This window comes from Apium graveolens, chromosome 1, assembly GCF_009905375.1.
Source record: "Apium graveolens cultivar Ventura chromosome 1, ASM990537v1, whole genome shotgun sequence".
NCBI classification, from domain to species: domain Eukaryota; kingdom Viridiplantae; phylum Streptophyta; class Magnoliopsida; order Apiales; family Apiaceae; genus Apium; species Apium graveolens.
The window spans coordinates 3,897,980-3,923,850 of NC_133647.1; the positions used below are offsets into that span (position 1 = coordinate 3,897,980).

Genomic DNA, 25,871 nt, shown 5'->3' on the forward strand with positions numbered 1-25,871 from the left:
AAAGTGTGAGATCTATACTGATCACAAAAGTTTGAAGTACATATTCACGCAAAAGGAGCTTAACATGAGACAGAGGAGATGGTTGGAATTGATAAAAAACTATGATTGCACGATTAACTCTCATCCAGGAAAAGCGAATGTGGTGGCAGATGCATTAAGCAGAAAAGAAAGACTGAACATGGTGACGATACCTGAAGAATTATATAAGGAATTTCATAAATTAGATTTAGAAGTCAGAATTTGCAAACCTGATGAAGCAAAGATGTATAGTATGACTTTTCAACCAGAATTGTTAGAGGAGATAAGAAAGTGCTAAGAGGAAATAATGGGTCAGGATATCAATCGGTTGGTTGGAGATGAGTTATGCACCTAAAAGGACGCTCAGGGTATTTTTAGATTTTCATGCAGAATTTGGATACCACTAGTGGCAGAACTGAAGAATGAAATCCTACACGAAGCTCACAATTCAAGGTATTCCGTTCATCCGGGAAGTACCAAGATGTACAGAGATTTAAAAGGAAATTATTGGTGGCCGGACATGAAGAGGGAAATTGCGGAATGGGTCAGCAAATGTTATACGTGTCAGAAAGTTAAGGCAGAGCACCAGAGATCAAGTGGATTATTACAATTATTAGAGATTCCAGAATGGAAGTGGGAGCACATTGCTATGGATTTTATAGTTGGATTACCAAGAACGAAAGCGAATCATGATGCTATTTGGGTCATAGTGGACAGACTAACCAAATCAGCTCATTTCTTGCCTATCAATGAAAGATTTTCACTGGATAAGTTGGTCCACATGTATTTGAAGGAAATAGTAGTTCGTCACGGAGTCCCTGTGTCTATTATATCTGATCGAGATCCACGATTCAATTCGAGATTTTGGAGAAGTTTTCAAGAATGCTTGGGAACCAGGTTGAACATGAGTATGACTTATCATCCGCAGACAGAAGGCCAAAGCGAGAGAACGATCAAAACAATTGAAGATATGTTACGTGTTTGTGATTTCAAAGGCAATTGGGACGAGCATTTACCCTTAGTGGAGTTTGCTTATAATAACAGTTATCATGCCAGTATCAGAATATCTCCCTATGAAGCTCTTTATGGACGCAAATATTGATCACCAGTATATTGGGACGAAGTCGGAGAGCGTAAAATACATGGACCTGAATTGGTGCAGCAGACAAAAGAGGTTGTGGAAGTCATCCAAAAAAGGCTAATTGTAGCACATGATCGTCAAAGGAAGTATGCAGATCAATCCCGAAAGGATATGGAATTTGAAGACGGAGATCTAGTGTTATTAAAAGTGTCGCCATGGAAAGGATTGACTAGATTCGGAAAGAAAGGGAAGTTGAGTCCTAGATGCGTTGGACCTTTTGAAGTTTTGAAACGTGTCAGCAAGGTAGCATACGAATTGGCGTTACCCCCGCACATGGAGCATATTCATAATACTTTTCACGTATCGATGCTTAAGAAATATAATCCATATTCTAAACATGTAATTGAGTATGAGCCGGTAGAACTTCAGGAAGATTTATTATATTACAGAATCCGATATAGATTCTAGAAAAGAGAGAAAAGATATTGATGAATAAAGTTGTAAAGTTAGTAAAAGTATTGTGGAGAAACCCAAAGGTTGAAGAGTCAACCTGGGAACTAGAAAGTGATATGCGAGAAAAATACACTCACTTGTTTACTTAGGAGATTCTGAGGACAGAATCCTTTTAAGGGGGGAGGATGTAACATCCAGGATATCGCGTGTAATTATTTTATCAATAAATAATTTTTATGTAATTATTATGTGAGTTTTGGTGAATTATCTGCTGATTGATAATAATATTTAGATGTATATATGTGATAAAATGTGAGTGTGTTAATTTTAATATGTCCAAAATAAAATATAGAAAATTAAGGAATTTTTCTGGAAATTATTGGAGTATTATGTGATTTTATATTGATTTACGAATTTATTAATTATTTTCTGAATAATTACAAAATTATTTTATAAAGTCGGGAATCGTCCAACCTCAACCGTTTTTACGTTTTTACAACCCGAAACTCTTCCGAAAACTCCTTCCTAACCTAATATGATCGTTCCGGAGATTTTCCATGTTTTGACTTTTTCAATCCAGATTACGGTTTGACCCGCGCGCGTCCCGGCGCAAAATTTTCGATACGCTAACCAATTTTGTTAATCAACAAAGCCCGTATTCTCGAAAGACGGGATACTATTATATTATTATCGTATAAAGTATTTTATAAGAAGTCCGGTTTTGATAATTATCCAAAACTGATATCAAATCGGATCGTTATTGCAGTTACTTAGCGGCTAAGCAACTATTTTATTGATACAATACGATCCAAAACGAACTAATATTCCGTAAATATAAATAGCCTATTTATTATTTCATTTTATTCGTTTATTCATTTGCAACTAATAGGAATAGAGTAAATACAGAGAAAAACCCTAGAAACTGATACGTTCCTGAGAATCAAACGCACGAACGAGGACGAACTCTGATTCAAGCATACAATATATCAAAACGAAGCTCTCGAAAAAACTCTACCTTAATCCACCATCTATTTTTGCCCAGAAATCAAGGTATTTTTATGATTTAATTATTTTATTTCGAATTAATTAATAATTAAAATATAAATTATTGTACTTGGTCTTTTTGATACGATTTGATGGCATAATCGTGTAGATAATTTTCTCCTGGTCATTTTGGTATATTATATGTTGAATTCTGAGCTTTGCATCATGGAAAAACTGAGGTTTTAATTTTCGAATTACGAATTAGGCTTCATAACTATGAATATGTTCAATTGAAAATTTGGTGTTTTTGAGTTAGGGGTTATTAGACAAAATTGATTGCACAAGATTGTAGATCGTCTAAAAACCCATCGAATGGTATATTTGAAATCACCAAACGATTAAGGGAAGACCGGAATCGGAAAATCGAGGTTCGCCGGCGGAGAAACTTCGCTGGATTATTCCGGTCACATAATTGACTGTCTGTGAAAACTGATTCTGCAGAAGGGTTCCTGGGGTTGTAAACAGCATTTCCTGTTAATCCTGTACGATTCTGGGCACGTTTGAACGTCGCCGGAAAAGCTTGGATCGCCGTTAATGGCGTCCGGCCGGTAACCGGCGACAGGATGAACAAATTACCAAACAGCCCCTGTGGTTTTCCCAAACTTACAATTTAGTCCCTCCTGTATTAAAATTGTATACAAAATGGATTTCTGTTTACTTTTATTATAAAAATAATATTTTTATTATTTTAAAAATCAGAAAAATATTTATTTAATTATTTTAAATTCAGAAAATTGTTTTAATTATTTATTTATTTAAATATAAATCAAAATTGTTTTATTAATTAATTTTAATTAGTTTTTAGTTATTTTAATTAATCGGTTAATTTATAATTAATTGATTAATTAATTAATTTAATTATTAATTAATTTTAATTGGTTTAATAATAGATTTAATTATTTAAAATTCTGAAAAATAGTTTCGAGCTTTAAAATATTATTTTAAATTATTTTCAAGGCTCGATAATTATTATAAAATTATTTTAAAGTCAGACTTGGGTGTTCGAACCCTATTATTTAATTATAAAATAATTTGGAGTCCCGTTTTAATTCCGAAAAATGTTCAAAAATTATTATTAAATACAAGGAAAATCATTTTAACCCCGAATTTTCCTTGAATAATTATTTTAATTGAATATCTTACGTGCTACGTGTTATATGTAATCTGGTTCATGCATAATATTACTTTGCATGCATTGTTTGACTGTTTTGCTCATAATTTTCAATCCGTACGTCGGATTTGGGTGAAACGAAGCGTAGTTAGAAGCTTGTAACGAATAGAACGAAATGAGAGTTAGTATTGATAAGTACATGTGATGTTTAACAGAGGAAGCGAGGCGTAGAAAAGGAAAGCAAATAGTTAATGAGTGGAAATTACTTGATAAGTGCTAGTAAAGTGAAAGCGAATTGATAAGGCAAGTGATTCTTTTCCTCTTGATTATATTGCAAGTATTTTGGGACACTCTTCACTATGTTGCAGTTACTTTAAACGGTTATTATTCTATATTGCAAGTACTTTGAAGTACATACCCCAAACCCTGATTCTTATTGATCTCGAGCCATAAGCCTGTTTATTCATAAACCGTCGATTGTTGAATTCACATATACAACCCCACCTACACGATACTACTCCACAAATACATACCTACCATATACTGATTCCTGATACGAAATTGCCTATCATACCAACCCTTATATCTTGTGTAACAGAAGACCAATTCTTGTAACTCTTGAGCCCTTGGGTCTTCTGCTTCCTGATTCTTTCCTTGATTGAAACCCAACCTTTGTGATTTCCTAGTTATTTCATGGAATTACACATCATCCTATATTTCAAAGTAAATATTATTTACGATTCAACTATTGAGTTACGTTGCTTATCACATTGTGATTCTAGAATTGGATTGTTTTTAACTATGGACCAGATTCGTGGTTGGACCAGATTCATGGTCATAATAGGCCGATGCGTGCCTTGGATCCAGTATATAGAGCAAAGCTGGGAGCCTTGCTCGGGGTTAGTGCGTGACTGATCAGCAGCCTAACCTTGTTTTTTTAAAAAAATTGAAAATGAATATCCAATTCTAATCATTGCTTATCAGTAAACTTGATTCCTTATATGATTTCAATTGATCATTGTTAATCTCAGTTACTGTCTTTGTGACTTGCTGAGCTAGTTAGCTCACTCTTGCAAAACTGTTTATATTTTTTTCCAGTGAAAAAGGAAACTGGTGGTAGCGAGGATCCCCGGACAAGTGTGCGAGCTAGTTATCTAGGTTGAATTGGAATAGACTAGCAGAGGATGTCTGGCTTGGTTGTGTTTATAGTTGTAATAAAGTTGAAACTTCGAATGTAAGATAAAATAAGTTGGGATTTGGAAAGTTTGTAATATAAATAAGGTTGTGGCTTGTGGACATACTTTAGACTGTATCGATCCGTGAAATATGGTAAGTAGGGTCGCTACATATATATAGATTCTTATATTCATAAACATGTTTAAATATGGTGTGTGTGTGTGATGTAAACTCCCAAATTTCTGACCCGGGTTTGGAGGGCGTTACAAACAGTTTTTATATTAAGCTTATAAAAACTTATTACAAAAGTACTCTCTCGAAAGGATGAACAAATATCCTTGAGAGCTGCTAGTTTATGCGAAAGATATAACAATGTCGCAATGCTTATAGCATGAACCTAATCTGTGCTTTATATAGAGCACAAATACCAATGTATAAGGAATCATATTCTATTAACAACAAGGAAACCTATACTATTGCTTCTGAGATAAAGTTCTTCACCGACTTGAGTTCCTGTTTCCTTTTCCTCTTCAAATATCAACTGATGTGACAAATACTGATTTCATCATCCGTTGATATTGTTATCCGTCGAATATCAACATCCGTCGATGTCATCATCATCCGTCGATGCTTGTAATCATCCGTCGATGCTTCTGATAGTTTCTGTTTGATATCATCAATTGCTCCTAACAAATTACCAAAGGGCAATTTGGTAATTAGCAAATTAAATTCTGAATTTTCTTTTTCCTTTTTTAATTCTCTAATGCATTAAGCAATTATGTTATCTTACAAGATCCAAAAATGATACCACACTTTTTTATAAAATAAAGGATATGAAATTAGCTCTTCACTTTTACTTTTAAATAAATTTTTGAGCAAATAGATTATTTATTATGGATTTTACAAATAAATCCCTAATAATAGAAATACACTTCATAAAATCATTTTAAAATATCAGAACATTCAAATAAATCCAACTATCATTTTTAAAAAGTAACTGGGATTATTCCAGATCTAATGAAATAAATTTTGCACCTTGATCACATTTTGATTATTTAATAAAAATATATAAGGACCATTAAATCCTTATTTAAATCAAATAAACCCTTTTAAAATCATTTAAAAACTCGTGAATCACAGATTCATATTCGTAATCATCAAATAACATATATTCACATAATATTAACCACCTCAATTTGTATTTATACACCTTAGCACATAGTTCCTTTTTTTTAATTACTGATTACGCAGTACCAATTGCTCGATAGATCCATTAATAAGATCATTTTTCAAATATAAACTCAAATCACAGAAATACACAAAGGTATTCACATTTATCACTACTTAATATAATCCTCAGTTTTATTATTCTTAATCCTTCTCATTTAACCCATCCTTTGAATAACGGGTCTCGTTCTACTTGACGATCCGACAATCACAGCTTAAGCCCTTAGCTGACTCGTCAAACTGAAACGAAACTTTGCCCGTTCCTTATTACTAATTCACATAAATCACAAAATCATTTATCTTTTTATTATATCCATATAAATCCATGTAACAACACAAGAAATATAATTTATTCATATAAATACATTACGAAAATCCCAATCGCTACAATCTACCCCACTTAAAAGGATTCTGTCCTCAGAATCTAGTCTAAACAAATATATGGGGATACTTTTCTCGCATTTCGTTTTCTAATTCCCAAGTTGATTCTTCGACTCTAGGAATTCTCAACAAAACTCTAACTTATGGTACCACTTTATTTCTAAGTGCTTTCTCTTTGCGATCTAGAATTTACACGGGTTGTTCCACATACGATAGATCTTGTTGAATTTCCACTGGTTCCAACTCGATCACATGACTAGTATCTGCATTATACTTCTTTAGAAGAGAGACGTGAAACACATTATGAAGATGTTGCATTTGCGGGGGTAACTCTAACTCGTAAGCCACTTTTCTAACTTGCTTCAATACTTCGAATGGCCCAATATATCCGGGGCTCAGTTTTCCCTTCTTTCCGAATCTAGATAAGCCTTTTCATGGAGATATCTTTATTAACGTTTTATCTCCGGGTCCAAATAACATATCCTTTCGGTTTTGATCAGCATATTTCTTCTGTCTATCATGAGCACCTACCAGCCTTTTGCGAATCACTTCCACTTTCTCTTCCGTTTATTTGACTAGTTCTGGGCCCAACAGCTTGCGCTCACCAACTTCATCCCAATACTTAGGAGATCTATATTTCCTTCCATACAATGCTTCATAAGGTAGCATGCCTATACTTGTGTGATAACTGTTATTGTAGGAAAATTCGATCAATGGCAAATGAACGCCCCAAGTTCCTTTGAAATTCAACGCACATGTTCTCAACATATCCTCGATCATTTGAATAGTCCTTTTGCTTTGTCCATCTATCTGTGGATGATACACGGTACATATTTTCAACTTCGTTCCAAAATGATCATGAAATTGTCGCCAAAATCTTGAGTTAAATCTCGGATCTCTATTAGATACGATAGACACTGGTACTCCATGACGCAACACTATTTCGTTCAGATACAACTTAACCAACTTTTCTAATGAGAATCTTTCGTTGATTGACAAGAAATGAGCTGACTTCGTCAGTCGATCGATAATCACCCAAATTGCATCATGATTAGCCTTCGTCTTTGGTAATCCTACCACGAAATCTATCACGATATGTTCCCACTTCCATTCAGGTATATCCGGTGGTTGAAAAAATCCACTCGGTCGTTGATATTCCACTTTTACTCTTTGACACGTGTAGCACTTACTTATCCATTCTGTGATTTCCTTTTTTATATTCGGCCACCAATAATTCTCTTTCAAATATTTGTACATTTTTGTACTTCTAGAATGAATTGAAAATCTTGAATTATGTGCTTCATGTAAGATTTCATTCTTTAATTCCGTAACATTTGGAATCCAGATACGTGAACAAACTTTGTATATTCCTTTATCATCCTTTTGAGCTCTAACTTCTTCTCCTGTCAAGTTATCCTTCTCGTGTTCTATCACTTGTTCCTGACAACGTCGATTCTTTTCTAAAATCTCTGGCTGAAACGCCATCGCGTACATCACTTCACTTTCCATTTCCGAAATTTGTACCTCTGATTTAAATACAAGCCAATATAAAGAAACTGTTGAAAAGATGAGTGTAGAGATGTTTCATATCCACACAAGCATGGTGGTAGTTACTGAGGAAGTGAGTAGACTATCAGAGTTAAATGAGAAGCTTGAGATTGAGAAGCAAGATTTGGAACTGCAACTTGTTGAGCTTGAAACTTTCAAGCTAAAAAATGAATATTTGAAGAAAAAGCTGAAGTGCAAGTGAAATAGAAGTTGTGTTGAGGGAAAAGCTAGAAACGAATGAGGTGAAACTGAAGTCATTCAGGAATGCATCTCAGTTGGTTAGTCAATACCATGAGAAGAATAAACCATGTGCTAACATAGCTATTGGTTTGGACTATGATGTCTTGAACAACAATAAGAAGAATGATGGTGACAAAGGAAAAGCAATTGTAAATCATGATGTCACAGTTATGCTGAGAAAAGTTGATGCACCTTTGTTCAAGACATGTGAAGTCAATTTCAGTAAAGTTAAGTTGGTCATCAAGCAAGAGCTTGCAGATGAAGACAATGAGAAGAAATGCACGGAAACAATTCCACCTCCTAAAACTAAAAAGAAGTCCATGGTAGATCAAGTTTCTAGGAAGCCGGTCAAGGAAATCAAGACTGAGAATGCAGGAAGGAAAAAGAAGAACAAGAATGGGAATACTAGAGTGAACAAGAGGAACAACTTTGTATTTGTTGCAGATGCTCCCAGAAAGCAATGTTAAAAGTGTGGCTCAACCAATCACCTAACTCACCTTTGTAAAAAGGCTGTTAGTGAGCCAAAAGTGGGAGCATGCAAGTACAATGAAGTAAAGGATGGAGATCCTTATTCCTTCTGTGATAAATTTGATTGTATTCCTTGCAATATGAAAGTGATGACAAGCTGTCATAGACTAAGAGTAAATCTCAAAAATGCTAAAATTGAGTCTACAGCTAAAAAGGAAACTGCAAATCAAAATTTGATATTGTTCTTTCTGAATCATTAAACTCTACTTCTGCAACTTCTGTTAAACTGAAGAAAGTACCCAACACTGTTTGGGAAGCTAAACACACTTAATCCTCATTGTCTGCAGGGCAAGAAGAAGAAAGTCATATGGATCGTAGACAGTGGATGCTCCAGGAATATGACAGGTGATAAATCCCTGCTATCACATTTTGAAGAGATGTCAGGCCCATTTGTGACTTTTAGAGACAACAGAAAAGGATTCACAATGGGATATGGCAAGTTAGTTTTTGGAAATGTTATCATTAAAGATGTAGCACTGGTAGCTGGTCTTGAGGTGAATCTCCTTAGTGTTAGTCAATTCACATATATAGGATTCAAGGTTTCATTTGATAAAGGATAATGCTCAATTATCAGTAAAAAGATTGATGAAGTTGCTTTGAAAAAAACAAGAAAGGGAAGCTTGTTTGTTGCAGATTTATACTCAGCAAATAAGGATGGAATATGTTGCTTCTACACCAAGGCATCTGTTGAGCAAAGCAAGCTATGGCACAAGAAGCTCTCTCACCTGAATTACAAAGCAATCAATACACTGGTGAAAAAGGAGTTAGTGAGTGACATGCCTCATCTGGAATTTGCTCAAAATGAATTTTGTGAGGCTTGTCAAAAAAGCAAAATGAAGAGGTCTAGTCACAAGAGCAAAGCTGAGAATTCTATAAGTGCACCTTTGCAAATCATTCATATGGACCTGTTTGGACCAGTTAATGTCTTATCTATTTGTAGAAAGAAATATACACCTGTGATGGTGAATGACTACTCAAGGTACACATTGGAGTTTATGCATTCTAAGGATGAAACTCAACACATCATTATTGAACACATCAAGAAAATTAAGAAACAGGTTGGGACCAGAATTGTGTGAAAATATTGAGTGACAATGGCACATAATTCAGGAATGCAATTCTGCAAGGATAATGGCATTGTTCAAGAGTTCTCAGTTGCAAGGACACCTCAGCAAAATGGGGTAGTTGAGAGAAAGAATAGAACTCTAGTAGAGGCTGCTAGAACAATGCTGCAAGATGCCAAGTTGCCAACAAGTTTTTGGGAAGAAACTGTCAACATTACATGCTACACTTAAAACAGATATCTCATCAACAAAAACCTTGGAAAGTCACCCTACTCAATTTTATCAAAATGGAAGCCTATTGTGAAGCATCTGCATGTGTTTGGAAGCAAGTGTTTTGTTTTGAAAGACAACTCTGAATATGTGGGAAAATTTGACTCTAAAGTTTTTGAAGCAATTTTTCTGGGATATTCATTGGAAAGAACTGCATACAGAGTTTATGTGCTTGAACAAAAGAAGATTATGAAAATCATATATGTGACTTTTGATGATGACAAGTGTCCAGACTTGGAATGCCTTGATGAAAATGAAGTTGAATCCCTTAAGTTTGAAAATCTCAACATTGATAGTGATTCTGAAGATGAAGCTGAGATCAACACAAGCAACAGAATAAATGAAGAGTCAACTGAGCAAGTGAATCATGAGAATGGAAACTCATCTCAAACACCTGAATTTGATAGCACAAACTCAGGGGGAGAAAGAGAAAAAAGTTCTACAAGTCATGCCAATGGTGAAGAAAATGCAAAAAACTCAAGTCACTAAAATCATATCAGAAAATGGGATAAGAGTCACACAAGGGATGCAATTATTGGTGATCCAAATGCTTGTGAGGACTATAAGTGCAACTGCTAATGAGTGTTACATGCATGCTTTCTTTCACAAATTGAGCCTAAGAAAACTGAGGAAGCTCTACTTGGTCCTGAATGAATATCTTTTATGCAAGAAGAGCTAAATCAATTTGAAAGAAACAAAGTTTGGAAGTTGGTTCCTGCACCAAAGAATAGAAGTATAATTGGAACAAAGTGGGTGTATACAAGAATATCTGTTATGCAAGAAGAGCTAAATCAATTTGAAAGAAATAAAGTTTGGAAGTTGGTTCCTGCACCAAAGAACGGAAGTGTAATTGGAACAAAGTGGGTGTACATGAACAAAATGGATGAAAATGGAATTGTGAAAAGAAACAAAGCAAGGCTTGTTTCAAAAGGTTACTCACAGGAAGAAGGGATTGATTATGATGAAACTTTTGCTCCAGTTGCAAGACTTGAAGCAATAAGGATCTTTCTTGCATTTGCTGCACATTCAAATTTTAAAGTGTATCAAATAGATGTAAAGAGTGCATTCCTTAATAGTGAGTTGGAAGAAGAAGTTTATGTGCAATAGCCGCATGGCTTTGGAGATCCAGAATTTTCAGATTTTGTCTACAAACTACTAAGGCTCTTTATGGATTAAAGCAAGCACCTAGAGCTTGGTATTACACATTGTCACAATTTTTGCTTAAACATAGATTCACTAGAGGAACAATTGACAAGACTCTATTCTACGAGCAGCATGGTGGTAATATGATTCTAGTTCAATTCTACATGTAGAGATCTCAGACATATCATCAATTCATTCTACATGCAAAGATCAAGAGACCTCGACAAGTCAAATATACCTATAGAGAACTTAGAGATCTCAATAAGTCATTATACTTATCGAGATGTCACTTCTCTATAGAACAAACTGGAAATCTCGATATGCTTCTCAAATGTAGAATGCAAACAATTTCAAGATTCAAGATTATCATTCAACAAATGATCTATCAACTAGATTAAAAAGTGTACAAAGTAGCTGGGGTGAATACAAGATCAAGGTCCAAGATTAACTAGATAAGGGATGGTCACAGACATGCAAGATTCTGCACAAGATATACTAATCTAGAAATGGAAAGAGAAAAAGGTTGTTTTAGAAAGTAGTTTAGTACATTTTAGTGCAAGTCATGTAAACTCATGCTACTATTGTATAAAACATGCACTGGTCCTTAGTTTAGAAGTAACAAACAGATTCACATTTTCTTGTAATCTCTCAAGGAAAAGGCTGAGTTATTATATTTTTAAGAACACATAATTTGTAGCAAGGCAAATTTAACCAATACAAATTAAATGAGTTTTGAAATATTGTGCTTGTGATTTTATTTATGTTGAACACAATATTGAAATATTGTGCTTGTGATTTTATTTCTGTTGAACAAAATATCTTTACAAATTAGAAACTGCTTTGTTCACCTAATATCCAAACTTCAAAAAGACTAAAAATCAAGAAAACACATTCACCCCCTGTGTTGTACTCAATATCTAACATAAACCATAAATGCATTTTGATATATTCACTGAATGAGATTATTTTGTAACGAAATAATCATCAACATTTAGTCTTTCTCACGACATAGTTGTTCGTAAATAAAAGTACAACTTGAGTTTGGAAAAACTTTTTTCTATAAGTGCAACGGTAACCGAAATTGTTTATTAAATTTTTTTATATAATTTTTATATTATGAAAGCACAAAATTTTTTGAAGAACTTTAATAAATCTAATTATCCTATTTTATCCAAATTTCTTATATTTTTTTTGGAAAAACTTGACCAATTTTTTTCTTAAGAATAAAATTTTCATTTCTAGTTAATTTTTAAAATAAAAATTCGGGGCCTTATAAAAGTATTTGCTTTTGTCGATTGTAATCCATTTGGCATTGATATCTTTAAGTTTTTTAAGTATGGATCGATAAAATTGGCTTTTATGAGTAGAAATCTTTTAGTTAAAGAACCAGACTTTTCTCTACACATGCGAAGACGTCGGTTTGAAAAAAAAGAAATCGGTTTATAACCGATGTCTAAGGGCATATTTCTAGTAGTGACAATAACTTATTCTAGCACTCGATTGAAACAAACACGCAAACCCATAAGAAGAACAATTACCTAATAAATCAAGTAATGCGCACAAAAAAAGACACAAATACTTTGACCATCTGGTCAGAAATTAACATAGAGATTTAAAGTATTTGCACATAATCCACTACAAGTCTAAAATTAAGCAAATATTAATTAGAAAAAAGGATTACTTCCCTGGAAGTTATCTAAACTCAATCTTTTCTCCATAATTTCTTGGTAATGAAAAAATCCCTAAAAATACGTGACAATCAGCAGAATCTGGATCAGCATCTCCGAGACAGAGGGTGGAATGTCATGGAATCACCAAACACATCGAGCCAATCCAGTGCTACTAACCATTTTTTTCTTACCACAAAAATGGGATTCACCCTGAGCATGTGAATGACCTTGTGAAAGCCAGAACGATAACAACTAGCACCATCAGAAGAAAGGCGAGACTTTGAGTCACAAGACCTCAGATCAAGACATCAAGCCACTTGATATTCATATGATCAATATTATTCTCATCACTAGACTCACTGCTGAGATCCCACCCGTAGCAAAATGGTAAGTTTTCGAGAGGGATGTCAAGGAAGGTCAGCAAGTCGAGGTGATGAGGGTCTAAGTCAGTGACAACAACAGTGAGAATGTCTGGGTATGATGCCCTAAGTGTTCTGAGAAATAAAGGAGTTATCATTAAATGAGATGAGATCCTTTCAAATATTGTTACTGGTGGCCAAAAGAATGACAAAGACATCATTCCTAATACTTGAATCAGGTATATAATTATTGTTGGAGTCAAACAATTGATATTGGTCATGAATTCTTAGTCCTGACAATTGAGCAAACTGAATGGATTTTGGCCTTTTTAGGATCGAAACGGGGTTATTGCCAATATTTTCCATACGTGCTTCATCTCTCAATCTTACACGCACACAAATTGCCAACCAGTCGAAGACCAATTTAAGTACTTGTGGAGATTTTTTATTCTTGACCGGGATGTAAGACATGAAGGTAAACCATTCTCCATATCCCAAGTCTAACAAAGATTGTAGAGTCTCATCGTAATCCATAACAAGTCCATCCGGAGACAACACTTTTCCATAATCACGATAACCAAGGTTGACATTTGTTGCTTCCTAGAAGAGCCTATCCACGATAACTTTAATATTGAATGATTTGAACTCATCCAGAATTACAGTTGCAACGCTTGGCCATACACTTATATGTACACGTACCTACATGAAATCAAAATACGTACAAGAGAAACTTAAACTCTAAAATTCAGAAATAGTGTATAGAGAGACAGATGGGGAGAGAGGGAGGAAGGGAGGGATGGAGAGACTCAGCTAAAACGATATTTTATTCATGGCTTTTTCCTTCATAATATAAAAGATTCTGAGCTCATTTTTTACTTCCAAGAGCAAAAAATTTGAGTAAAAAGACAATGCTGTCTTTCATGCATACACAATCAACAATACTAAAAAAATCAATATGATGGTAATTTGGTATTTTCACATTCTTATGCTCTGGAAATAAAAACGAAGCTTAGATAATAATTTTTTGTTTACATAAATATACATTATAATCCAGTTTTTTTCAAAAAAACAATTAATTTTATAGATTAAAATATACTTGCATAATTTGATTGATTATAGGATGATTAATTGTAATTTTTAGACCCCATCACCAGTTTTCTCTTTATACTGCAAATATGCAAATAGACTTGATAATGGGTCGTGTACGTGTATATTCGTTCCGTATACTTTCGTATTTTTATGTCAAAAATTTTAAACCGAACCTAGACAAATTGTGTACCATTTGGTTAACAATAACCTGGAACTAAAAAGTATAAATTAGAAATACAAACATATCTCAACCCTTTTTCAAGTCATACATATACTTCATATTCACAATGATAGAAAGAGAATGCATACGAAATATAACATACAATATAAAGATTTTTTAATATTTTATCAACAAACTCTGATAATCTGGTCAAAAATTTGCATAGAGAATCAAAGCATTTGCTCATAATTCACTAAAAGTCTAAAATTAAGTGAATAGAGCTTGACAAAAGCATTACACACAATCAACAAGTCCAAATGTAGCTTCCATTACGGCATAGATGGCCAGATGCAATACTTTACTAATGTAACATCTATTTTCTGTTATTATAGATACATAGTTTTTGCGTAACTGCAAAAATATGAAATTAATGTTACATTGTCTTAAAAAACTTGTGTTGCAATTTAATTATAATGTTTCATCTTGCAACACTAAAGCAATGTTGTATTTTCTAAATTATTGAGACAAAGTGCTGACGTTGCATGGGTTTTGTCGATTTGGCAGTGCCACACCAACATGTGGGGGTTCACATGCTGACGTGGCACTGCGAACATGACATAAGGGATCATAATTGCTGATGTTGCAGTCACGATGGACCCACAAACTGCTGATGTGGCAGTGCCACATCAGGATGATCGAACTGGCTAATCTCACTGTAAAGATAAGACGAGAACTTCAGGCTGAATTTGATGCAAAGATGACTAAGAACAATGCAATGTTGCTGAAAAAAATAGGGGAAGCTAATCCAGGATTAAATATAGATATCAGTGATCATTGTCCTACCCTTGATTCTTTAATAAACCAAAACCTGCCGAGTGGATTTATTTTTTGTCCCATACCCCCATTAGTATTCAAGTGAGGATGATGAAAATGTCACTCTATTGACCGGCGGGGCTACTTCTTAGCTCTTTTTTCATATAACTCGTAATATCTAGAATAGTTGCTATTGTGTAGTTTCTTTTGGTAATTCGACACTTAAAATTGTGTAGTACGTAAACTTGTGTTGTATGTAAACCTGATTGGTAATGTAGTTTGATATTTGTATTGAATTTTTATGATTTGATGATGTAGTGAACCGGTGTAGTGGTGGTGTATTGTTGGGGTCACCTATTATTGGTGAAGTAGTGACTATTATTGGTGAAGTGGTGGTTGGTTGTGTTGATGTTTTAAATTGATGGTTGGATTTTAAATTAATTTTGTAATAGTTGAAATTAATAGGAATTACATATTTACAAACACTATATTGCAAAAAAAATTCACAACTATTGCATTTGCTTATAGTATTAGTTTTTCAACATTGAATGTTTTTGTTACTTTTAAATAATATATATTGTTACAATATAAGGCAAAACAGTTACACTTGATTATTATAAAGTATTGCAATAAAGCATCAGATTGTTACATTTGATGCTAAAAATTATTGCAGTAAAGAAAAATGCAGTCTTGCACTAGAGAAAAAACTGTTACATTCGACTGCAGATTTGTGTTGCATTAGATAGGTGTTCTTACAGTGCCACGTCAGCAGTGGGCCCATTTGCATGGGACCCACAGTGCCACGTCTGCAACGACATGTTAGCATTGGGCCCATATAGTGGGGCCCATTATTGATGTGTCATTGCTGGTGTGGCACTACTGACGTGGCATTGCTGACATGGCAGTTTTGGTCCCCACAATTTAACCCATTTCATTCAGGTTATCCGGAAGCTGACGTAACGCAGTTTAGTGTTGCATTTTATCCAGTTAGTGCTGCTTTTGGGCCTTAATGCAATACTTCACTTACTGTTACATTTGAAACCAAAAGTGCTGCCTTAGCTAGCAAATACACTCTCACGATGCCCGCGGACCAATTTACGATGTCTCCGTCGCGCAGGTGCAATGGTCAAAAAGCGTTGCAATAGGGCTAGTGCAACATTTTAAGAGTCTAATATAACAATAGGAGAGTATTGCATCTGGCCATCTATAGCGTACTATACACAAAAGTCCCGACACATGTTTAAACCCAGTTTTTTCCAGATAACTTCTGAGAAATGAAATCACCTCCTAAATTATACGACAAAGACTTACCATATAGGTCAGGCCAATTCAGTGTTGTTAACCAATCTTCCTTCCTATGGAAATACGGATTCACCCTGAGCATGCGAATGACCTCGTCAAAACCAGGATAAGGAGCATGACAAGCATTATTATCAAATTGGAGGTCCTCGCTGTCATTAGGACACAACCCAAGTCATTCGATGTTCAGAAATTTAGATTCATCGTCCTCATCAAAATCCTCGTTGAGATCCTATCTATAGTAGATAAGTACGTGGTTGAGAGGAGTGTCAAGGAAGGTCAACAGGTAGAGGTGATGAGGGTCGAGGTCAGTAACAGCTACAATTGAAATTTCAGAAAATGATTTTCTCAGTGTTCTGAGAAAATGGTAGGACTACATGTCCCAACAAATACGAACAATGTGATATTCAGACTTGCTACTATTTAATAAGAACGGATGATTAAAGATCATGAGCTAAAAGAATGACATGGGCAGTGGTCTTGATATACACGACAAACTTGAAACTAGAAGGAGGTATAATTTTATTTTTCAAGTTAAAAAATTCACATAAGCCACTAATATCTAGGCCTCCCAAATCAATCAATGGTAGCAGCTGATGAATGGTTTTTGGCCTCTTTACAATTGAGATTGTTGGCTTTGGCTTCTCATCTTCGTCTTTGTCTTTGAGACACAACCTTTGCATGTAATTACCCTTGTGTGGTTCCACGTCTTGGTCTTTGTCTTCGGAAACAACCTTGGCATGTACTTGTCCTCGTGTGGTTTCTCAATAAATCGTGCACTCTTTGTAAGCCTCAATAAGTACATGTGCTCCCGTATCTCTGGCGTGCCTTTTATACTCGGATCTCTAAGGTAATCCATGGTGATATTATTCAAGCCGCAAGACTCAGATAAAGATACTATAGTTTGATCATCCCCAAAAAAGCCTTCCATTTGACGAAACCATGGCTCTAGTGGCAGGATAAAACAGAAGAAAATCATGTTCAATTGGTCTGTCGAGGACCAAATCATTGGCCCTATTTTTGACTATGGCAACAGGATCGGAAGATTTAAACGTATCCAGAAAGAATGGTTCAGGTTGACCCAGGCAACATAAACATACATATAAGAAACTAAAAGCAATTAATACAAGGATTACGAGAGACAGAAATTATAAATTCGGGCTACAATAAGCAAATGCACTAGGAAACCGGAAAATCAACCCAAGCTAAACAGATAAAAAGTGTGTAGGTCGTTTATACATTTCTAACAAAGATTGTAGAGTCTCGTTGTAATCCATAGAGTGTCCACAAATACTTTCCACAACCAATATCGGCGTTTGTTACTTCCTGAAAGTTCACTATGACATTAATAATATCGGAAAATGTGAAACCTTCCAAAACTACAGGTGCAACACTTGGCGCGAACTAATTATAACTACACTTACTCGTAGAAAACCAAAAAAGTAGAAGTTTTTAACTAGTTTAAAGGTGTATTTATATAGAATTGATCAAAAAAGTGTATCAACAACAATTAAACAATCCAAGTTCAGAATTATAGTAAAAAACTACTAAATAAGTAGTCAATATATATGTATAGGTTATCAGGTGACACTACAAGAAACATGGTTAATGATCGTCACTAACCTTTGTGTATATGTTATACTAATAATTATGTGTTTTGATAAGATTTTAGTTTAACACGTGTTCTCATAAAAAATAAAATAAAATAATTTTATTGATGTAATACAAAATTGTTGTGCAAGATATGCCTGTACATAACAATACCAAGTCATCTTGACCACCCTAAGAATAAGTTGTATGATAATTCAATTGTATTATATAATTGTATTTCTTGAGTCTGTAAAAATGCTAAGTAAATTAGACTGAAGGATTTTTCTATGAACAACCATCAAGCTAAGGAAATAAACTCTGGAAGAAGATCAATCCTGATCATGCCTCAAAGAGAAGTATAGAAGTTTGGCGTTGAATAATGTTGTTCTAGGAAAAATGTTCTAAGTCGGATATCGACAAGTCACATATCAAGAAATATAGAGAAGTATGTCGAGAAGTCTAAAATGACTTGTAGAGAAGTCCCAAGAGATATCGACAAGTCAATCTGGATGTATAGAACTGAAGATATCGACAAGTCAAAAAACCCATGTAAAGAACTGAAGACATCGACAAGTCAATTCCTCATGTAGAGAACTAGAGATATCGACAAGACAAATCCTCATGTGGAGAACTGGAGATATCGAAAAATCAAAAACTTATATAAAGACGTGGATATATCGATAAGTTATTCTACTTGTAGATAACTGGAGACCTCTACAAGTCAAAAGCCTAAGAGAACTTGAGATATCGATAAGTTATTTTACTTATCGATATGTGACATCTCTACATAACAAACGAGATCTCAACTAACAACTTCATAATTCATAATACATGCAACTTGAAGATCTAAGATTATCGGTCAACAGACAATTCTATCATTGGATTGGAAAGCCTAGAAATGCAGTTTGAAGATCAAGGTTCAAGATGAACCGGACAAAGGAGGGTCACAGACCTAGTAGATTCTGCACATATATGCTACATTAGAAATAGAAATAGACAAATAAGTTTTAGAAAATGTGTTAGTCTATTTTAATGCAAGTTATGTAAACCGTGCATGTTGATGTATAAAACATATTACATGTCCTTTGTTTAGATTTAACAAACATATATAGAAAAATCTTGTAATTTTCTCAAAAGAAGTAGCCGAGCAAGAACACAAATTTGTAAAGACAAATTTGATTTAATATCAATCAAGTGCGTTTTTGATAAAAATTACTTGAGTGTTTATATTAGTATTTTATCTTTACAATTTGATCTAGCCGTTTAGTTCCATAAAACTCAAAAACTCTCGGAGTCAATCAAAAATCAAGAAAACACATTTACTCATCCGTGTTGCATTTTACACCTAACAAAAATATTGTAATAATTATTATTATTAAAATAGAAAACTTATTTACGAGTACTTGAAATTACTTTGTATGTACTCCAGTAACCTTTGTCATCCTCGTAAGAGTTTGCAAGTGTACATTGCTCAACAACCAAAAAAGTAAGAGTTTAGATTATCACGGGAAAGTTTGCAATTGCGTGAATAACCCCTGCAAAAGTTCGTGACGGTGTTTTTTTTTTTTGAATGAGTTCATGGGTGAGGAGAATTGAAGAAAATAATAGAAAACACAATAATGATGATCGATTTTTAGAAAAAAAATACATTTTCCAAAATTTTAAACTTTTAAAAATATAATTATGCATCTAGTCTAGATGTAATAAAATGCAATCTCGAAATAATAAAAAAACAACTTACATTATTTTTTTAAAAATTGGTTATTTTTTTCATTTTTCAAAAAAAATTAAATCTGATTTTATTTTCCCGCCAAATCTGATGCTGTGTTGATTTAATGTGTGTGTATATTATACATTAAAAAAGGACAGAAAATAGAGGTTTAATTTGTGAGAAGAGCAAAGTGTAAATCAATCAAATGGGTAGTGATAATCCAGCAGAAAAAGCCCTAATTCTCCACAGAACCAGACTTAGTAACCCTAATTTCATATTCACTCACTTCTCAAACTCTCCAGACACTAATTACAGGTCATTTTTCATCTTTAATTTCATTAAAGTTTGTATCTTTATGCCAATTAGTTCATTATATTTGATGGGTTTTTTGTGTTTTTAGCAAACTGAAGTTAATTAAAGGTCATTTTTCATCTTCAATTTGATTAAAGTTTGCATCTTTATGCCATTTAGTTCATTATATTTGATGGGTTTCGTGTCTTTTAGCAAATTGAAGGTCATTTTTCATCTTAATTTCATTAAAATTTGCTGCTTTATGCCATTTAGTTCATTATAGTTTATGGGTTTTGTGTGTTTTTAGCAAATTGAAGTTTATTACAGAATACAGATCATTTTTTATATTTAATTTTATTAAAGTTTGCATCTTTATGCTATTTAATTGATTATATTTGATGGGTTTTGTGTTTTTAGCAAGTTGAAGTCTATTGCAGGTCATTTTTCCTCTTATATTTCATTAAAGTTTGTATCTTTATGCCATTTAATTGATTATTTTTGATGGGTTTTGTGTCTTTTAGCAAGTTGAAGTTTATTATATCAAGTTCTGTAACTGAGGCTTGTAACAATTCTGTCTTGCTTCTTGGTCCCCGTGGTTGCGGCAAAGCTGCTGTAAGTCTTCAATTTCATACCATTTTCATTCTTTATTTTTTTTAAAATTATGTTCTTGACTTTTTGATTTTTTGTTTTTGTTTGGGCAATGGGTTTAGGTGTTGGAGCTTGTTCTTGATGATTTGCTCAAGGAATATCCTGATATGATCACAACGGTATGTGTAATGTGTACAACTTGTCATTACCACCCTTGCCAAATTCAACGATGTCCCTCATTTTATAAATTTGGAACCCTGTAATGTAGATTGGGAAATCAGTAATATATAGCATTAGAATTATAGTTGGTATATGCGCAAGAAATTTCGTTGGTGGCTGTATCTGTTTTTGTGGATTATTTGTTGATTTCAAATGGGCTAGCCAAGTATGCAAGCAATGTTGAATTGTGCATTAGACTAGCTTAACAAGGGGTTTTTTCCATGGAAATTTGATTGCATTAGTACAAGCATGTATGACTCTTACAGAGGAATCACTTGTGAATACTTCGAAGCACATGTGTGATATATCACTTTGCTTTTAGTTGTCTGTATTTGATAATTATGCAACTACTGTATGTCTGTTTGTTTTTGTGACTAGATTCTTTTGTTTTCAGATTAAACTGAATGGTCTTTTGCATAGTGATGACAAATGTGCGCTTAAGGTTTGACTTCCTAGTTCCTTATAATGAATTCCTGATACCTGTCATTCGCCTTTTTGGTTACTGCTTTCACTTTCAGAATTTGATTTATGTAAAAAAAAAAGTAGTACCACTGAGTTTTTTTCCTGTACCTTTTATCTTAGAAATAACCTTATATATTTAGGACCACTTAGTTTTTTTCCCCTGCCTTTATCTTAGAAATAACATTGTTAAGTATGCAGGAAATTGCTAGACAATTATGTGCGGAGCATCAGTTATCGTTCTCCAAAGTGGTAAGATGCATACTCTCAAATTGATGACGAGGAACTTTACTTGAGTTATTTTGAATTGAGTTGTTTGTATGGTTCGGAATTACTTTTCAGGCATCATTTGATGATAATAACCAATTCATGATAGACATATTGCGGTAAGTATAGTGTTCGACAATTCGACTTTTTTGATATCACAACTGCAGTGATTTACCAAACTTATCAAATTGTAATTGTTTATATGTACTTAGATATATTGTCTGCAGGGAGTGTGGATTATTTATGTATTTTGTTATATTGTCTGCAGAGAGTGTGGATTAGCACATAAAACAGTCATTTTTGTACTGGACGAGTTCGACCTCTTTGCACAGGTAACATGGTGCCTCACCATTTTACACCACAACACCTAATGTATGCATTTTTATACACATATTTGTTTCTTTGAATTGACATAAATCATTATTTATGTCAAAGGGAGGTACTAGTAGAAATTATAGCAATGTTTTACGATGTATTAATTTTTTTCTTGCGACAAAAATTTTGCTTTTTGTCAACATTAAACTTTTCAGGGAAAACAACGATTACTTTATAGCTTGCTAGATGCAATGCAGTCTGTGTCATCACAAGCTGTGGTCGTCGGCATTAGTTGTCGCTTGGTATGTTAATTGAACTTTGATGGAAGTTTGTGGTACACAATAATTCTGATACTTAGAGTTTTCTTACAACGTCAACCCATGTATTGGGTGATGGAAACACTTGATAAGTTTGTTTAGTAATAGTGTTTAATCTTTTGGCTGAATGGTTTGTTGTGTGTATGTTCTTGAATGTTAACCTAATTGTAGGATGAAATTCTACAGAATCCTGATATACATAAATGAAATACAGGATGCTGATCAACTCCTGGAGAAAAGAGTACGGTCTCGATTTTCACACAGAAAATTGTTGTTCCTTCCTCCCTCAGCAGAAGATCTACAAGGGTAAGTTCCCACTTCCTAACCAAGCAGAGAAACTTTATCATTCAGGATTGAATATGCAAATCTTTCTGATGTTCTTATTTTGTGTTCTCCTTGCAGGTTGATAAAGCACATGTTGCTATTGCCTACAGATTCAAGCATTTCTGACGATTACACAACTGAATTTAATGCAAGGCTTCTGGTATCCTGCCCGTTACCATACAGCTTAGATAAGATCATCTAAGTGAAAGAACTAATTTTTTGAAAAAACAATAATAATTATGATTCAAATGAAGATGATTTAACTTAATAAATCAGTGTCTTTCAGTGTTTGAGCATAATTCTGTTTCTATCTATATTCTATCCCGTCCCCTCCATCCCAAAAACAAAAACACGGATATAGAACCGATTTTGAATTATTCGTTGTAATGTATCTTGTAAGAAGTTTGGGAGATCCTAATATATTAAAATGAAGCGAATCTGTCTCATTATGCTCAATTAGTTATAAATGTAACTGTTCTTCATGTTAGAGTAAATGAGAAAAAAAAGAACTATTTGAACTAATTTTCAAAAAATTCCACCGTGAAAGAGTGGTAAAATTAAACTACTAACCGGGATTCGCAATTTCAAGTTTTTGTTCTTATGGCATGAAGCCCTTGACATGCTACAGAAATTATTAGAAGATGGAAGATGCAAAGATATTATCGATACATTGTCAACTTCAGATTCCACCTTCAATCATTTGATTAGGTTTCTGTAAGTTTTTCAATTTACTGTTTGAGGGTAAATAGTGCTGTGGATATATGGCACTGCTCTTATTTTTTTTATATATACCAAAGCTTACTTGGGTTTATGCATACACCAGGTTTATTGCTGTTTGTCATATGGATATGAACTTGGGTTTCTTGACTTTGGAGAACTTTAAAGCTGCACTTACAGGTGTGCAAAGGCAGCCAAAGCTAGAGTGCCTGAAAGGTACAAGTTTTGAAAATTTTGCTTTGGACGTAGAGCAATTCTAATCACAGACCAAAATACTTTTGCGATGCCATTTGTGAATGTTCCCAAGACTAAGATACCTGTTGGCGGCCTTAGTAAAAAACTCTATTCTCTTAGTGCCCGTACCTCATGTTTCATTACTTCATGTTTCAGCCATAGGAAACTCTTGCAAGACGAATCAACTAATCGGAATAAACACAACTACTTTTTATCCTTCTTTTCTTTTTTCTTATTTTATCTCTGTGTAATTTAAAAAATATAAGCAAACTGACACTAATCTCATAAAAGCAGATTGCTCTATTCTTGAACTCTATATTCTGGTTTGCATGATGAGGTTGGAATTCAGAGAGCAAGAATCCTACAACTTCAATACCATGATGAAAGGTCTGCCTCAGGCATCTCTGTGTTAATATAATTTCCTTAATTGTCTAATGTTAACTTTGACTGACTTGAATTGCATTTCACATATGTCAGAATACAGTAGCATACGAGATTCGTTTAAGACATGCGACTATTATGCTCGCAATGTTTGCTTACGGGTGCGTGACGTGCAGTCTTGTATCTGTCCATAAAATGCATCATTCCTGGTATTTTCTCAATGATTTTATAATGTGCAATTCTTATCTTTGCAGGCCTTTGAGCACCTTTTACAGCGTGAATTAATTTCTCTCGTGGACAGTAGGGGACACACTCAGTCCCTTGAATTTCATCCAGTCAAGCTACTAGTTTCAGCCCCTGAGTTACATCTTGGTTTGAAGTCGAACCGTTGCTGTCCGGTAAGTAGCCAAAAAGACTATAGGGATATATCTATTCTAAGATTCTTTTAAAATTTCTAGGTTGCATTCTACTGTTGTTACAGTGGATATATCTAAAATCACTTGCAAATAAATGGATAATTGTTTGAATTGCTGAGTTTCAGTCAATATAAAATAAATAAGGATGCATGCTTTAAATGTGCTGATTGTTATATTACAGTTCATAAGTAAACTTCTAAGCATCGAGTAAAAGTTGGTACAATCAAAAATAAAAGTTTGTTTCGACAAATACTTGTGGTGTTTGCAGAGGCCTAACTTTCTGCTCTCTTCTGCAGGCAATCCTCCAGAAAATTATTGACCGAGGGTGAAAATTAAGGAGGGTGACTTATTTCGATGTTAGAAGATTATCTTATTAGCCAGAGGATTCAACAGCTCACATTTTCCTCGTGTACTTTCAAGAAAAAAAATCTCTGAAAGGACTCAGTTGTATTTCAATCATGTGCAAATCAAATTTGAAGGATCTGATGAATTCAACGGGCTTTTCATTAGTAATGAGCATCTTATTCACCATAAAAGTACTATATTACATATTAGTGCAGCGCCTGGTTTACAAGTTGTAATGTAGACTATAGTATTGATGCAGAAAAGGAGGATGGTAAGTTTGCTCTGTGCTGCCTGTAGCTAGTGATCATCAGTACATCTTGTATACAATTTTAATTTACCTTAAATTGATTTATTTTTACTAATTAATTATGCTTATATGTGTTACAATTGTGTATATGAATATATGTTGTTTTAACGGGGATGATTGAGAATTGAATCTGAGATAACAAGAAATAAACCATTAACTACTCTATCATATTTGATTATTTAAAAATGAATGATATAATAAATTAATCATTTCATACAAAAATAAAAACAAAGAATTTAGAATCAGGGTTAAAGAACAATTTTTTTTTATTTCCTTCTCTTTTATTAAAAAATGTTTGCGGAACACAATATCATATATTTACTTTTAGTATTGTCAAAGAAAAATACTTTTAAAATGTTATTCTAAAGAGAAAAATATGTTAGTCAAATCTACCCTATGTTATAGTAATTGAATGATTTTGAGTCACAAATATATAATTAATCTGATAAATTATAGTTTCAGTTTCTGAAATAATTATCAACCAATTGATAATTATTGGAAATATGTACGTGCCATTATTAAAAATAACCATAATTTAAATATAGATATCAAGAAATGTGTTAGGTTCGTGATGTTTGTGAATTTCAATAAGATCGTTATACCAGTAAGTTTGCCAACAAATATTTTCATATAATAAATCTTGTTATTTTGACGAGATACTATAATGTGTAATTTATTCGGAGATATCGTTGAAATTTATTAATAACTAGCCTACG

The 25,871-nt window shown here is 33.7% G+C and overlaps 1 protein-coding gene across 2 annotated transcripts; it reads left to right on the forward strand.

The window, feature by feature from the left end:
• Positions 1–20,148: 20,148 nt before the first annotated feature.
• Positions 20,149–25,211, forward strand: LOC141718953 (origin of replication complex subunit 4). Of its 2 annotated transcripts, none has more exons than XM_074521335.1 (16): positions 20,149–20,290; positions 20,788–20,878; positions 20,977–21,033; positions 21,468–21,515; positions 21,734–21,784; positions 21,875–21,918; positions 22,068–22,131; positions 22,330–22,416; positions 22,646–22,737; positions 22,834–22,915; positions 23,384–23,469; positions 23,579–23,688; positions 24,001–24,093; positions 24,184–24,248; positions 24,342–24,485; positions 24,800–25,211. In XM_074521335.1, the coding sequence occupies exons 1-16, from the start codon at positions 20,181–20,183 to the stop codon at positions 24,830–24,832; spliced, it is 1,257 nt and encodes a 418-aa protein (XP_074377436.1). In that variant the 5' UTR covers positions 20,149–20,180; the 3' UTR covers positions 24,833–25,211. The 2 variants fall into 2 exon arrangements, with proteins under 2 accessions (XP_074377436.1, XP_074377440.1); XM_074521339.1 differs by having other exon boundaries at positions 23,384–23,463.
• Positions 25,212–25,871: the final 660 nt, after the last annotated feature.

Bases quoted from the DNA above. Each gene is read 5' to 3' on its own strand.
- LOC141718953 (XM_074521335.1), top strand. From the start codon at position 20,181: ATGGGTAGTGATAATCCAGCAGAAAAAGCCCTAATTCTCCACAGAACC. The intron at 20,291-20,787 runs GTCATTTTTCAT...TGTGTCTTTTAG, and splicing joins TCTCCAGACACTAATTACAG to CAAGTTGAAGTTTATTATAT. The intron at 24,094-24,183 runs GTCTGCCTCAGG...CACATATGTCAG, and splicing joins CTTCAATACCATGATGAAAG to AATACAGTAGCATACGAGAT.